This window comes from Triturus cristatus, chromosome 3_1 (genome assembly GCF_964204655.1).
Source record: "Triturus cristatus chromosome 3_1, aTriCri1.1, whole genome shotgun sequence".
Taxonomy (NCBI): Eukaryota; Metazoa; Chordata; class Amphibia; order Caudata; family Salamandridae; genus Triturus; species Triturus cristatus.
This window is the reverse complement of record NC_140583.1, coordinates 505,121,503-505,133,764: the sequence shown is the minus strand read 5'-3', so window position 1 is coordinate 505,133,764 and position 12,262 is coordinate 505,121,503. Positions and strand designations below refer to the sequence as shown.

General features: G+C 43.6%; 1 protein-coding gene across 2 annotated transcripts in view; it reads left to right on the top strand.

Annotated features, from left to right (window-relative positions):
- The window catches only part of VPS33B (VPS33B late endosome and lysosome associated), a 613,489-nt gene that overhangs the window by 416,740 nt on the left and 184,487 nt on the right, over positions 1 to 12,262 (top strand). For both annotated transcript variants that reach the window (XR_014978823.1, XM_085644389.1), the window contains exon 17: positions 6,075 to 6,129. Coding sequence is in view for 1 of the 2 variants with exons in the window: in XM_085644389.1 (XP_085500515.1) it covers positions 6,075 to 6,129 (55 nt within the window). In the remaining variant the exon portion in view is untranslated. The remainder of the gene's footprint in view (positions 1 to 6,074; positions 6,130 to 12,262) is intronic.

Here is a 12,262-nt window from a genome sequence, read left to right as displayed (position 1 = left end):
CCGCCGTTAGCGGACAATCAACCCTTGTGGGGTAAGAAGGAAGTGGGCCCAAAGGAGCGGGGGGACCCAAATTCGTATGATGGGAGTGCCTGGGCCTCCCTCCTAAAAACCATGCAACTGTCAGTGGAGGCGCTACAATATCAATCAGACAAGATGGATATACAGCTTTCATTACTAAACACTCTGGCAGTGTTTACAGCAGGGATTGATGAAAAACCTGGGGGATCTCAATGCACTAATAAAAAGGGCACAAACTGAGACATACCTTCATTGCGGGTGTAGCCAGATAGTGGACAAGCTGGCAACTCTTCGGACTATGCTTTCCACCGTGCTCAATGCGCTGAAGAACAAATCAACCCGCTCTGCCAGCGCTGGTCGTTCCACTGACGGATCCACTGCACTCCCTACAGCTGACAGTAACTCAAATCAGTTCTGTAAAGGCATTAAAACCGACACACAACAAAGAGTGGGTATCACTGGTAGCAGCGACGTCCCATCAAAGACAGCTTTAGTCGCACCGGCTGAGATAAAAACTAATGCCAAACAACCCGCTTGCTGAAAAGAAAAGGTCACAATCATAAATTACTCCTTCTCAATCAAGCAGCCACCTACTCAATTTTCAGCAGACAATGCCCTAATTCACTCATCGCACCAAAAGAGGAGGACAAGCAAGATAGTGATCTGGCTCAAACTAACAATTGTCAAGATACAGCAGCATCCTCCTGTGCCGACAACCTTGGAGGGCCTTCAGCAGGAACAGGGTATAAGACTTTGAAGCAAGCTGAGGTGGCCCCTGGGTCTGAAAAGGACAAAGCTGCCACCAGTTCATCTCTCGAACCTCCGCTACAAACCACCAGATCCAACTCAAACTGGCCCGCTGGGCTTGTTGATCATCAAAAAATTACGTTCCTAGCAAAGGAAAGCAAGCGGGAGCCCAGCGCGCAGGAAACTGGGCAAGTCTCCACTGCCCCTCCAGCTAGAAATGACCAAACAACAACGAGAATGATCTGCACAACCCAGATGGTGGCATCCTCAAGGGAAGGGAAGCAAGTGAGGACAGCCCCAGACCAACCGCCTTAGGCTTCTCACCCCTGGCAACAGCAGAGCCAACCCGGAACTTCAACTTCAACAATAAACATGGAAAGAGATTCTAATTACAGCCGAGCAGACGTGCAATCGGACCAGAAGGAGCCTCATCAGCTAACACAACAAAACCCCGCTGCCAAATGGACGGGGTCACTCGATATCACTACTTATCCTCCAAATGTTTTGCCATCTGCCCTGAGATACACACTGTTCAAACCAGAGTATATTTCAAAAGGACGCCACGATTTGCTGAACAGGGGCAACGTTCTAAAATTACTTCGGGCCATAACCACTCTAGCAGACCTGAACACAACAGACCTACTTGCAATAGAGTTTCTCACCCCACATAATCCAGCAAAGCCAGAAATAACAAGGGCATCGTGGAAAACAGCCGCAATAGCCCAGAGAATATTAAATCACCCCCTTATCTTCAAAGACTGGGGCATTCAAGTCACCCCCTACCATCCTCCAGCCTACCCAGCGCCGCTATCAAACTCGAGCCCAAGGTCAGATACCAAGGATTGTTCAAGGTCCTCAACCTCTGTTCTAAGAGGGGCACTTGGCTACTCAGCGCAAATAAGGACTTTCAATCCAGGCGCACAACGTGGATCTTCTAGAGCTGAAATCACATGCGGACGCAACTCCTGGTATGCTGATCCAATTATAAGAACTATAAACCTTGCCACTGCAACCCAATGACATCATAACCATTTAGACCCCGGCAACAATAGACAAAAAGAACCGAGATACGGCTCTGCTCTTGGAACGTTAATGGCTTAGCTTCAAAAATTCAAGACCCAGAATTCCTGCTATATCCTAATAACTTTGATATTCTTATGCTACAGGAAACATGGCTCATGGAACCACTACATATACACGGGTTTATTTGCTTTGATCATCCAGCCGTTAGAGGTAGCAAAACGGGGCATTCTTCAGGGGGCTGGTAACCTATATCTCGACAATATCCATACCAACAGCTGTTGTAACCGGCCCGGAAACCGAGATAGCTTTAGCAGTTAAACTTACTCTTTCTCTGGCAGGGGTAAAAAATGAAGTAACTCTCTTTAACATATACATCCACCCAAAACGGACAGCAAGTGATTCAGCAAAGTTAACCGATCAAATAACTTCTTATCTAGGCAGCGTCGAAATTCCAAACCTTATATTATCAGAGGGCTTGAATCAATATCTAATGGGATCATCCAAAGCAAATAAAGTTTGCCTCTAATCCATACAATACCAATACAGGGAACCTTTATGCATGGGAGGCCTAACAGGGAAAATAGATTCCTTTTGGAAGAATTAGAACATCTAAATCTTAGGGCCCTTAACGGAAGAACATCCGGCGATAATCCTCCAGTGGCAAGCTACTACACTGAACTAACAAGCTCGCTTTTAGATAATACGTTTGTCGGCCTCTCGCTGTTTTCACATGTAACAGGCTTTAGAATGGGCGACAAGGGGTGTAGCGACCACCGTCCACAAGAGACTATTTTAGCGGCAACCACTCCATCTAGCATTCATCCTGCTCCACTTTTAGGCTCAAGCTACACGATAAACTATAAGAAGATCAAGTATACGGCAGAAAGCATAGAGTCCTTAACAGACACAGCAATCAACCTTTTACTCGCCCAACCGTTTGACAAAAATCTGATACAAACCTGGGAATGTTTCACCACTAACATCAGCAGCTTAAAGGCTGCGCAAATAAAAATGAGGAATTTTCCGTTGCCGGCACTAGAGAAAAAGTTAACTAAGGATCAAAGAGCGCAAATAAAAACCCTCCAGAGAATAATAAATGGCTCCATAAGATCTCTGCGTAACGAACCAGGGAATATATTGCTACTTTCATCCCTGTGGCAACAAAGAACTCAACTAAAGAAGTTGAAATGCAACATTAACAATAACTACGAACAGGACTTATGGGCAAAACTCTCGCACAATATTAAGCATAACGCCAGTGATCGCTTCTGGAAGTAAGTAAATGCAATTATCCACCTGCATCATGGGGGACGTAATGTCCTACATTTTGGAGGAAACCTGGGCTAGCTATTCAAACTCCCACTTTAATAGCCAAAGCAACAGTCTGCCCAAACTGGAGCAGAGTAGAGCAGACTCGGATGAACATTATACAAATGTCCCTTCTTTACCAATGAAGGGAAAGAGGCATCATTAATTTCCCTGACTGCTCCGCTGCTACCCGACCAATGGCAAGTGACACATCCTAATCTCCTGTCTTAATCCATCATCAGGAGGAAGGGTCACTCGCCACTGAGCTTCTAATAATCAGGAAACCGATCAGGAAGGGAAGAAAGGAAGGAGCGCCAGGCCCAAATGGAATCCCGCCTGCAGTGTTTAAACAAAGGCCGGAAGTATGGGCAAAAATACTCCATCCACTATTTCTGAAAGTAAGACGACTGGGCATCATTCCAGATTCCTGAAAAGGTTCAACAATTATTCCGATCCATAAAAGTGGCAGCAAAGCCTTGCCAGCTAATTATCGGTTAGTAGCACTGATCGATAATGAGGCCAGATATTTTGCGGGAACACTCCTAGATGGACTAACAACCTGGGCAGAAAATAATGAAATAATCCCGCTAAATCAGACAGGCTTCCGAAAAAACTCTGGCACAATATCCAACATCTTGGCAATCTCGTTGATAATGGACACAACAAAATTGAGAAAAACACAGCTGCATGTCTGCTTTATAGACTTCAGCGCCGCATTTGACAACGGGAAGAGGTCCAAACTGTGGACAAAGCTAGCCAGATGGGGCATCCCAAACACCCTCTTATCAGTGATAATGCTTTTACATACCGGTACCTAGGTACAGGTGAAATTAGGATCAGGGTCTCATCTCTCAAGAAAAGTAAAAACAACCAAAGGACTTAAACAGGGCTGCGTGTTGGCCCCTATTTTATTTAACTTATTCATGGCAGACTTACCACAGACACTTAACACCTGTAACTCCCACGCGCCCAGACTGGGGGGTACCACTTTGTCCAATTTACTATACGCGGACGACGTAGTCCTGCTTAGCCATAAATTGGCTTCCAACATCTTCTTAACGGTCTGCAGGACTACGCAGAAGAAAATAGCCTGTCAATAAACTTTAAAAAAAGAGGACCATGACAATTAACAGCAAAAAATTTTTTAAAGTACCTATGGCACCTGGGCGGCACACACATTGAACCAGCGGAGACCTATAAGTATCTGGGTGTCTACGTAGATAAAGAAGGATCATTTACCCGCCAACAAGAGGAGATCAAAAGAAAAGGGATGATCCTTGCTTTAACCATGAAAAGTTTATCAGCATAACTACTGGGGCCTACGCTGAGCCCCCTTTTAATGGTAGCACGGGCTAAAATTCTACCTACAATCACGTACGGTAGTGAAGCTCTGCAAGGGAGAGACACCAATCTTTCGGATGAAACACTTGTAAAAGCATAGAGAACTATGTTTAGCCTCCCGAACTATACCTCCCCGGCGCAACTTAGACTGGAGTTTGGCCTGTTGAAGCAAACTTGGGCCAGATATGGAGAATACATAAACTGTTGGAATAAAATCAGAACATCAACCCCTAACTCATCAAACCACCTTCTGTGGCAAGATCTCCAACAGAGGGAGAATTCTCCTGCAAGATTGTATCTTCAGGAGGCACTGGCAAAAACAGGCTTATCGCCCTTATGGAATACACAGCGCCACCATTCAACTCTGAAGAAATTAGTCTGGAAGTCGCTTAAAAAACAGTCACTTGTGGAGGATAAAGCTGCTTTTTCAGCAAGAGCGCATGCCTGGAGGACTCTGAATTCTTATAAGATTCTAGCCCCGCAACAATATTTTAATCTGGGCTATCCAAAAGCACAGAAATTAAAATTTCTAAAGATACGACTTGGAGTGATACCATGCACACAGCATCTTCCACCATGGAAAAGGGTGAAGACTTTTACAGTATGCAGTTTGTGCAAAAACAGACAGGGTGACATCATCCATACCATCTGTTCTTGCTCAGAGATGCTTCAAGAAAGGAAGCAACTGCTAAAAATCCCCTTTAACCAAAGGGGAATTCGGACAAGGAGGCAAGCAGTTTTGGCTTGCTTCGACCCAGTATCACCACAATTGAACTCCAGACTAGTTAGATTTCTTGAAGCGACAAGAGCAAAAATGCCAAACTGTCACTAAAGCACTTTTGGGGCAAAGGAGTCCTTGGATTACTAATTTTCTCAGCAGGAGCAACAATCGCTGCATTGACTGGGCCACTTATATTGGTTGCTCTTGCACGTTTAAATCTGTATTGTTTTAACTTGTAAGCAACAGAAATGTTTATATTTTAATTATGATGAAATTTTATCATTGCGAATTAATATTTTACATATGGTTTAATTTCTTGCATGCATTGCAATTGTTTTAAGTAACTCTACAAAAATAAAATAAACTGAAACAGTGGTGAATGTCTGAGATTCACACAAAATGAGTCAAGCATCCGAGTAACGTTCCACTGGGGGCGTGGCTTGGCAGCCACCATAGCAGTAGCTTTGAACTAGTATGCTGTAATTTCCAGTTTTTCTGTCTGGAAAATATGTCCCAAAAATGAGGCCAAAAGAATACTAGGAAATCATATTGCTTACCTTTGTTTAAAAAAATCTTGACAGCCAGCACTGCTTGCATATGCTGTGCTGCAAATGTATCCTTGCACTGGTGAGAGTGGGTCCTGTTGTGCTTAGGGGCATGCAGTTGACTTCTTTCAGATTTAAATCTATAGCATATTTGAGGGTGGATGATAATATGCTGGTCACTGAGCAGCTTCAATTACAAGTTGTAAAGGATGAGATGCAGAACCCGCTACTAAGGTTATTTTCTTGGATTTACATAGTTTAAACCCTGCTTAACTTGAGTTGTTGATTTCTGGGCTAGACTGAAGCATGTATAGCTAGACATGTGCAAGCTAACGTATATAAAATACTTACTGTTCCCTGTCATATCTCAGGTGTCTCCAGTAGAAAGTTTGCGTTTGATGTGCCTCCTATCCATCACAGAAAATGGTAAGCCTGTCTTTTTCTATCCATGCCTCCCAAACACATAAGATTTCGTATTCTAGAATAAGCGTCATTATCATGGTATTTCGTGGTCTTTATGAGAGGTCCCCAAGTCATTGCTTCTGGTCATGTCAATTTCTCTTTCATTAGTGATCCTGTTTCTGACTTAGCTTATGCTGTTGGGTTCCATTTTCTTGCCCTTCATGCTGTTTAATGTGTGCTTCACCATTAAACCACACAAATGTCTTTAGAGAAGATGCACTTACCTGTTTGCTGTACTTCCAAATATAGAATATGACTCCCTCTGAAAGTTTGGCTCATTGTTTCAAAGAAGTCTTCATTGTATTGCACTGTAATTTCTGCACTCCTTTGGACTTCTTTCAGGCAGACCTAAACCTACATACATGGCCTAAATTCTCTTCCTCTCAGCTGTAGAGGACAGATGTTGATGGTGCCATTGTGCTGATTTTTGTAACAACATTGACTATCAGGCAATGCTGCAACATGTTCAATGTATTAATGGAGAAGTTACCATCATATATAATGATAACAAAGGACACATGTTTTACAGTCTAGTTCATATATTGTAGGTTATTCTATAATCATTGTCTCCTGTTTTCCTTAATAATATTAATGTTCCCCTCTGGTTGATATTATTCATTCACATAGTTTGGCTGGATTCAAACTTTACTCCATATGGTCAGCTTGCATACAATTTTAAACACAGATGTTAGTTATTGGATTGATCTGTATCCTTGAATGGATGTTCCTAGGGCTCATCCATGCAGGTTACAGATCAGAACTCTGTGAGAGGGATTGGACTTATGATATAGATCCTGATCCTGCATTGAGCTCACAGGTAATTTGGAAGTCAATTAATTGCTTTATTACCAGTCTGAAAGTTGTGAAGATACTTCTCTTTTCTTACAGTTAGTTCATCTGTTCTTGGTTATGGTAATAGCCTCTGGCAATTAGTGATTGTATGTAATATTTTATCCCGGCATGTAATGCAGGTTGTCAGATTAGATAATGTCCCTACCATTCTGCTTTCTCTATTTTTGTTTGTTTCCAGTCCACAAATATCCCTGGTCCAAGGTGTCATACCTCACACACACAACATTTTGGTGGTACAGCGCTATATAGCTGATAGCTGAGGTTCAACTCCATTAACCATTTACTTCCCTACACTCCATTACTGACATGCTGCTGAAGATCAACTAGCTAAAGACAACTATTGAAGATTGCATAGATATATTTCTAGCTCGCCAAGCAAAATTGTTGCATGCATTTGAAGTCACTGCCCATTTTCTTGAGTGATACTTCTGTTCCGGTGTCTAATAAGGGTCTAGAAACCAAATACTGGTGTGCAAAGGTTTAAACGGAAGAAAGGTCGTTAAGAAAGGTGGGATTGATGTGGGCTTAAAGAAATAGGAAAAGGTCCCCAGACCCACTGTCTGAGGATACGGGAGAGAGGGTTGAAACATGAGGTGACATGGTTCTAAAGGGATGAAAAGTGGAGATAAGTAGGGCGAATTAAGAGGAGATAGGACGTCTGGGAGGGGGATTGAGGGAGGGAAAGAGCATAAAGTGGAGAGGGTATGGAGAGCAAGATAACTGAGAAGGAGGCCAACCCTCATATTTATTTATGATTACATTTTATGTAGCGTGAATATAGTCCGAGGGTATTAGAGCTCTTTACAATAGAAAAAAACAGAATTTCAATAGTTAAAGGTAATAGTTCAGTACATCCAAAGATACAGAACAAATTAAAACAAAACCATACCAAAATACAGATTGAACAGGGCAGTGGAAATAATACAAGGAACATCTAATTTTCCAGGCATCAGGAGCCAGTAACATCTAAATGTAAAAATAGCACCAGGGCATTGTATGCTTTACAGCCATAGATAAATCATAGAATTGTACAAAGCAGTGTATTTTACTGGCAAAATAAAAATGCATTAAGTAAGAGAAGGCATGTTTATCAGTGAATATACATTTCCAAGAGGCAGGCACTATAAACATTAGTTTGTAAATGAAGCAGTCTTTGAACCATCTAATTTTATTATAGAAGTAAGACGCATCCAGGTAAGTAGTTGAAGCGAGAGTGTGTTTGGAAACTTCCACTTAAGGCCAGGAGAGAGGGCAGGCAGGAAACAGCTGGGAAGTCCCTGAAAGGGGAAGCAATAGAATGGGCTGGAGTGACAAAAAAGTTGTGAATGTTAGAAAACTAATGGGAGCAGTTAGTTAAGGCCTGAGTGGAGGCATATTTGGAAAAGTAGAAGTTTTAATTCTTTCTTGAACAATACGAAGGACTTAGTAGTGCATAAGGCTGGTGGGAGGGAATTCCAAGCCTTAGTCCACCTGCGTCCAAACAATTTAGAGACTGTGCCCACTTTTAAAGGTACAGGTGATTCTATGGCAAGTGTTTTTACACTGTAAAGAGAATCTTGTTAGGTAGCAAGGTGTGCTGAGTGTATAACCTTGTGATGCATGTTGTCTTGTGTAAGGCTCTTGATTCAATGAGAAAAAACTGAAGCATAAGTAGGATAGGTAAAATATGACCTAATTTACTGCTCCCAGTAACAAAATCAACAGCTGCATGCATTGCAGGCTTCAGGTAGATTTGTCAAAAGGTTGAGACATTACATGAAGATCACAGGAAGTTGGCAGACCGTGTGACAGAGACCGCATTAGCAATCGCCAGCACTCGACCAACAGTACAGAAATTTGCCACAATAGCTAAAGATTTGAAAATTCTCACAGATCATCTGGAAGATGCGGAAGGCTAACTGGTGTTCCAGAAAGAATGGAAGGACTAAACAAGGAACTGTTGTTGGAGGAGTTGCTAATGAAAACTGCTTGCGAGACAAACCATCTATGTTCTTCTCAGTGGAACGTACCCAGAGGGTGCCCGTGGCTCCATCTAAGCTCAATGCGCTGCAGCGGCCCATCATTGCCCACCTCCGGAACTTTAGAGACTGAGACAACATACTACAAATCTCCCACAATCACAGTCCCTGGCAAATAGATGTCAGCCACATGAACATATTCCCAGGCTACACGAATCTCGTGCAAAGAGGATGGGGCATTTATGTCCATGAAGAGAACACTATGGCTGCTAAACATGAAGTACACATTTGTTTATGCTGCCAAACGGTACATCCTACATAATGAGAGAACAAATTGTATTTATTTATTACATTAGTGGCTTATTTGACAACATACAAGTAACAACAACCAACCGTACATGCCTTGCTGATACAACATTACATGATCGCATCACAACAGACCGGGGTTCATTTCGGTTACAGTATACGATCTAATTACATGGAATAGTGCTCAAACTTGTTAGTCGTCTGATAAAGGTAAATCTTGCGTCCTCAGATAGCCTAGCAGTGGCTCCCAAATGTCTTTTGGCCTTGATGTCGGCGGTAACTCCTCCGCATATAGTTCCACATTTTCTTTACAGTATACCAGATCTTGCACCCATTGATCAAGCCGAGGAGCCACCCTACTTTCCCAAGTCATCGCCACCCTCCTTTTGGCAAGAAGCATAGTAATATGCTCAAATTTTCCATTTGCGCCTTTGAGATTAGGCATAATACCCAGAAAGCCTGCTTTTGGACATCCGTGTAATACAGTATTAGTCATTATCTGCAGCCGAGATACCACCTCATCCCAGAACCCCTGTATTCTCGGACAATACCATGCCAAGTGTATAAAATCTGCCCCTTGAGATCCACACCTTTTGCATTCGTCAGATTCTCTGAGCCCATACTTCTGTAACCGGGCAGGTGTATAATAGACTAAATAGTATTTAAAATGTATAATACTTAGATTGCCGTTCGAGCTCAGGGACGCAGTGAGCTGGCAACTGTGTTCCCATTCCTTTTGCATGATTTGGGCCTCAAGTGTGTCATTCCAGAGGGCTAGGCTGTTATCCATGCCCGGAAGACTTTCCTCCCTTACCGCTTGGTAGAGCTTAGGGATTAATTTCTGTCTCGCTGGGCTCACTAGTAATGTCTGCAGTGCTTGTAATGACAGTGGCTCATCAGGGAACGTGTGGTAAAGTGCCTTTACGGCAGCCCTTAGTCTGCGGTATGTAAACATAAATAGCGGTGTCTTGTTTTGTACATAATGCAGCTCCTCCGGTGTCAAGAAAGTGCCATTCGGGAACAGGTCTTGCATTTGATCTATACCCGCTAACCTAAGGGAGCGCACAGCCCCTGCTTCTTGTATGACAGATAGTGCAGCGTGATGTGCAAGAGGGAGGAGCGGTGTATATTTATCGGAAGCTTTGCCGTTAGGCGACCTATCGCCTGCCAGGCTGATATAGTACAGTGTAAAGTGTTAATCTAATTTTTTGGCGTACTTTGTTTATAGTGTGTTAGGATGCTGCGCAGAGGAATTGGGTGTGCATCCCTGTCCTCCACAGCTACGTGCGGAATGAACGCATGATGGTTATACCAATAGTGAGCATATTGTGCCTGGGCACAAAGATAGTACAGGTACAGGTCGGGGACTCCAAAGCTGCCTTTTTTGTAGTCCAATGTAAGTGCGTTGTAGCTTAACCGGGGTGGTTTGCCGCCCCAGACCAGTTTCAACAATTGTGAGCGTAGTTTTTTTTCAAAATTGACTTGGAAGCCTAATGGGTATATTACGAAAAAGGTACACAAATCATGGGAGTACTATCATTATAATGAGAGCAATTCTGTCCGCCAGCAAGAGCGGCAGCCCGATCCACCTTGTTACCTGATGCTCTAGCTTGCAATATGCCCTGCCATAGTTTTCTCTTACCACTACATCTGGGTTGCGTTGTATTATTATGCCTAAATACTTGACAGGGTCGACAGCCCACTCAAGGGGAAACTCTAGATCATACGGTGTCGTGCATTCCGTCAAAGGCACAGTGATTGATTTTGCCCAATTTATACTAAGACCCGGGAAACGCCCAAAGCGGATGTATTCCTGTAGTATCGGCCCTAAGTACTTCTGTTTTTCCCTGACGGACAGTACCATGTCGACTACGCCAACATGCTGTACGCGGGCATTCCTGCCTGCCACCTTCATCGATTACAGCTGGTGCAGAATCAAGCTGCCCGCCTGATTTTCCACCAGTCCAAATATCGGCATGTCACTCCCCTCCTCCACAGTCTGCATTGGCTCCCTATTTCCAAACGCTGCATTTTCAAACTGGCATGTTCTACCTTTAAGGCCCTCTCGGATGCAGCCCCCGCCTTTATTTCTTCGAGCCTGTCCCGTCACATCCCCTCTAGAGCTCTCCGATCCGCATCTCTTAATCTCCTTGATACCCCTAAGTATAAAAGGAAAAAGCACGGTGGCCTGTCCTTTTCTGTCCTGGCTCCGTCCACCTGGAACTCTTTGCCATCTTCACTCCGTCTCTGCCCAAAGTATGACTGCTTCCGCAGACTTTTAAAAACTCTGCTTTTCCGCTCTGCATATGACTAACTCTCTCATCCTGGCTCATCGTCACTTGTCATTGAGCGCCAAGAAACCGTTGGTGAAAGTGCGCGTTATAAATGGTTTTTAACATAACATAACATAACATGTCATCCGCATACAGCGAGATGCTGACCGGTCTCAGTGCGAAGCGCAGGGCGGACTCCCTGTGCCGTTGTCTGATAATGCAGGCCAAGGGTTCCAATAGTATTGAAAAAGAAGTGGCGAAAAGGGCACCCTTGTCTTGTCCCTCTGCGAATCTTTATAGGTTCCGACGTCAGACCCTCAATCCTTACCCTTGCTGTTGGGTCAGTGTATAAGAGTCTCACCCACCTGCAGAAGAACATGGGGAGCACCATTTTTTCCAATATTTGAAACATATAACCCCACTCGATGGAATCAAAGGCCTTAGCTGCATCTAGCAGGATGGCCACTACCGGTAATTCAGGATTTAGGATATGGAACAAGGTGAAGATCGTGCGCAGATTATGCGCCGTAGATCTCTTCGGTATAAAGCCGGACTGATCTGGCAAAACCATACTCTGGAGCAAAGGTTGAAGTCTAGTGGCAAGTATCTTCGCCAGAATTTTAGTATCTATATTGATGAGAGAAAGCGGGCAGTATGACTCACATCGTGATGGGGTTTTGTCTTTTTTAACAGGGCAATAATCAGGGC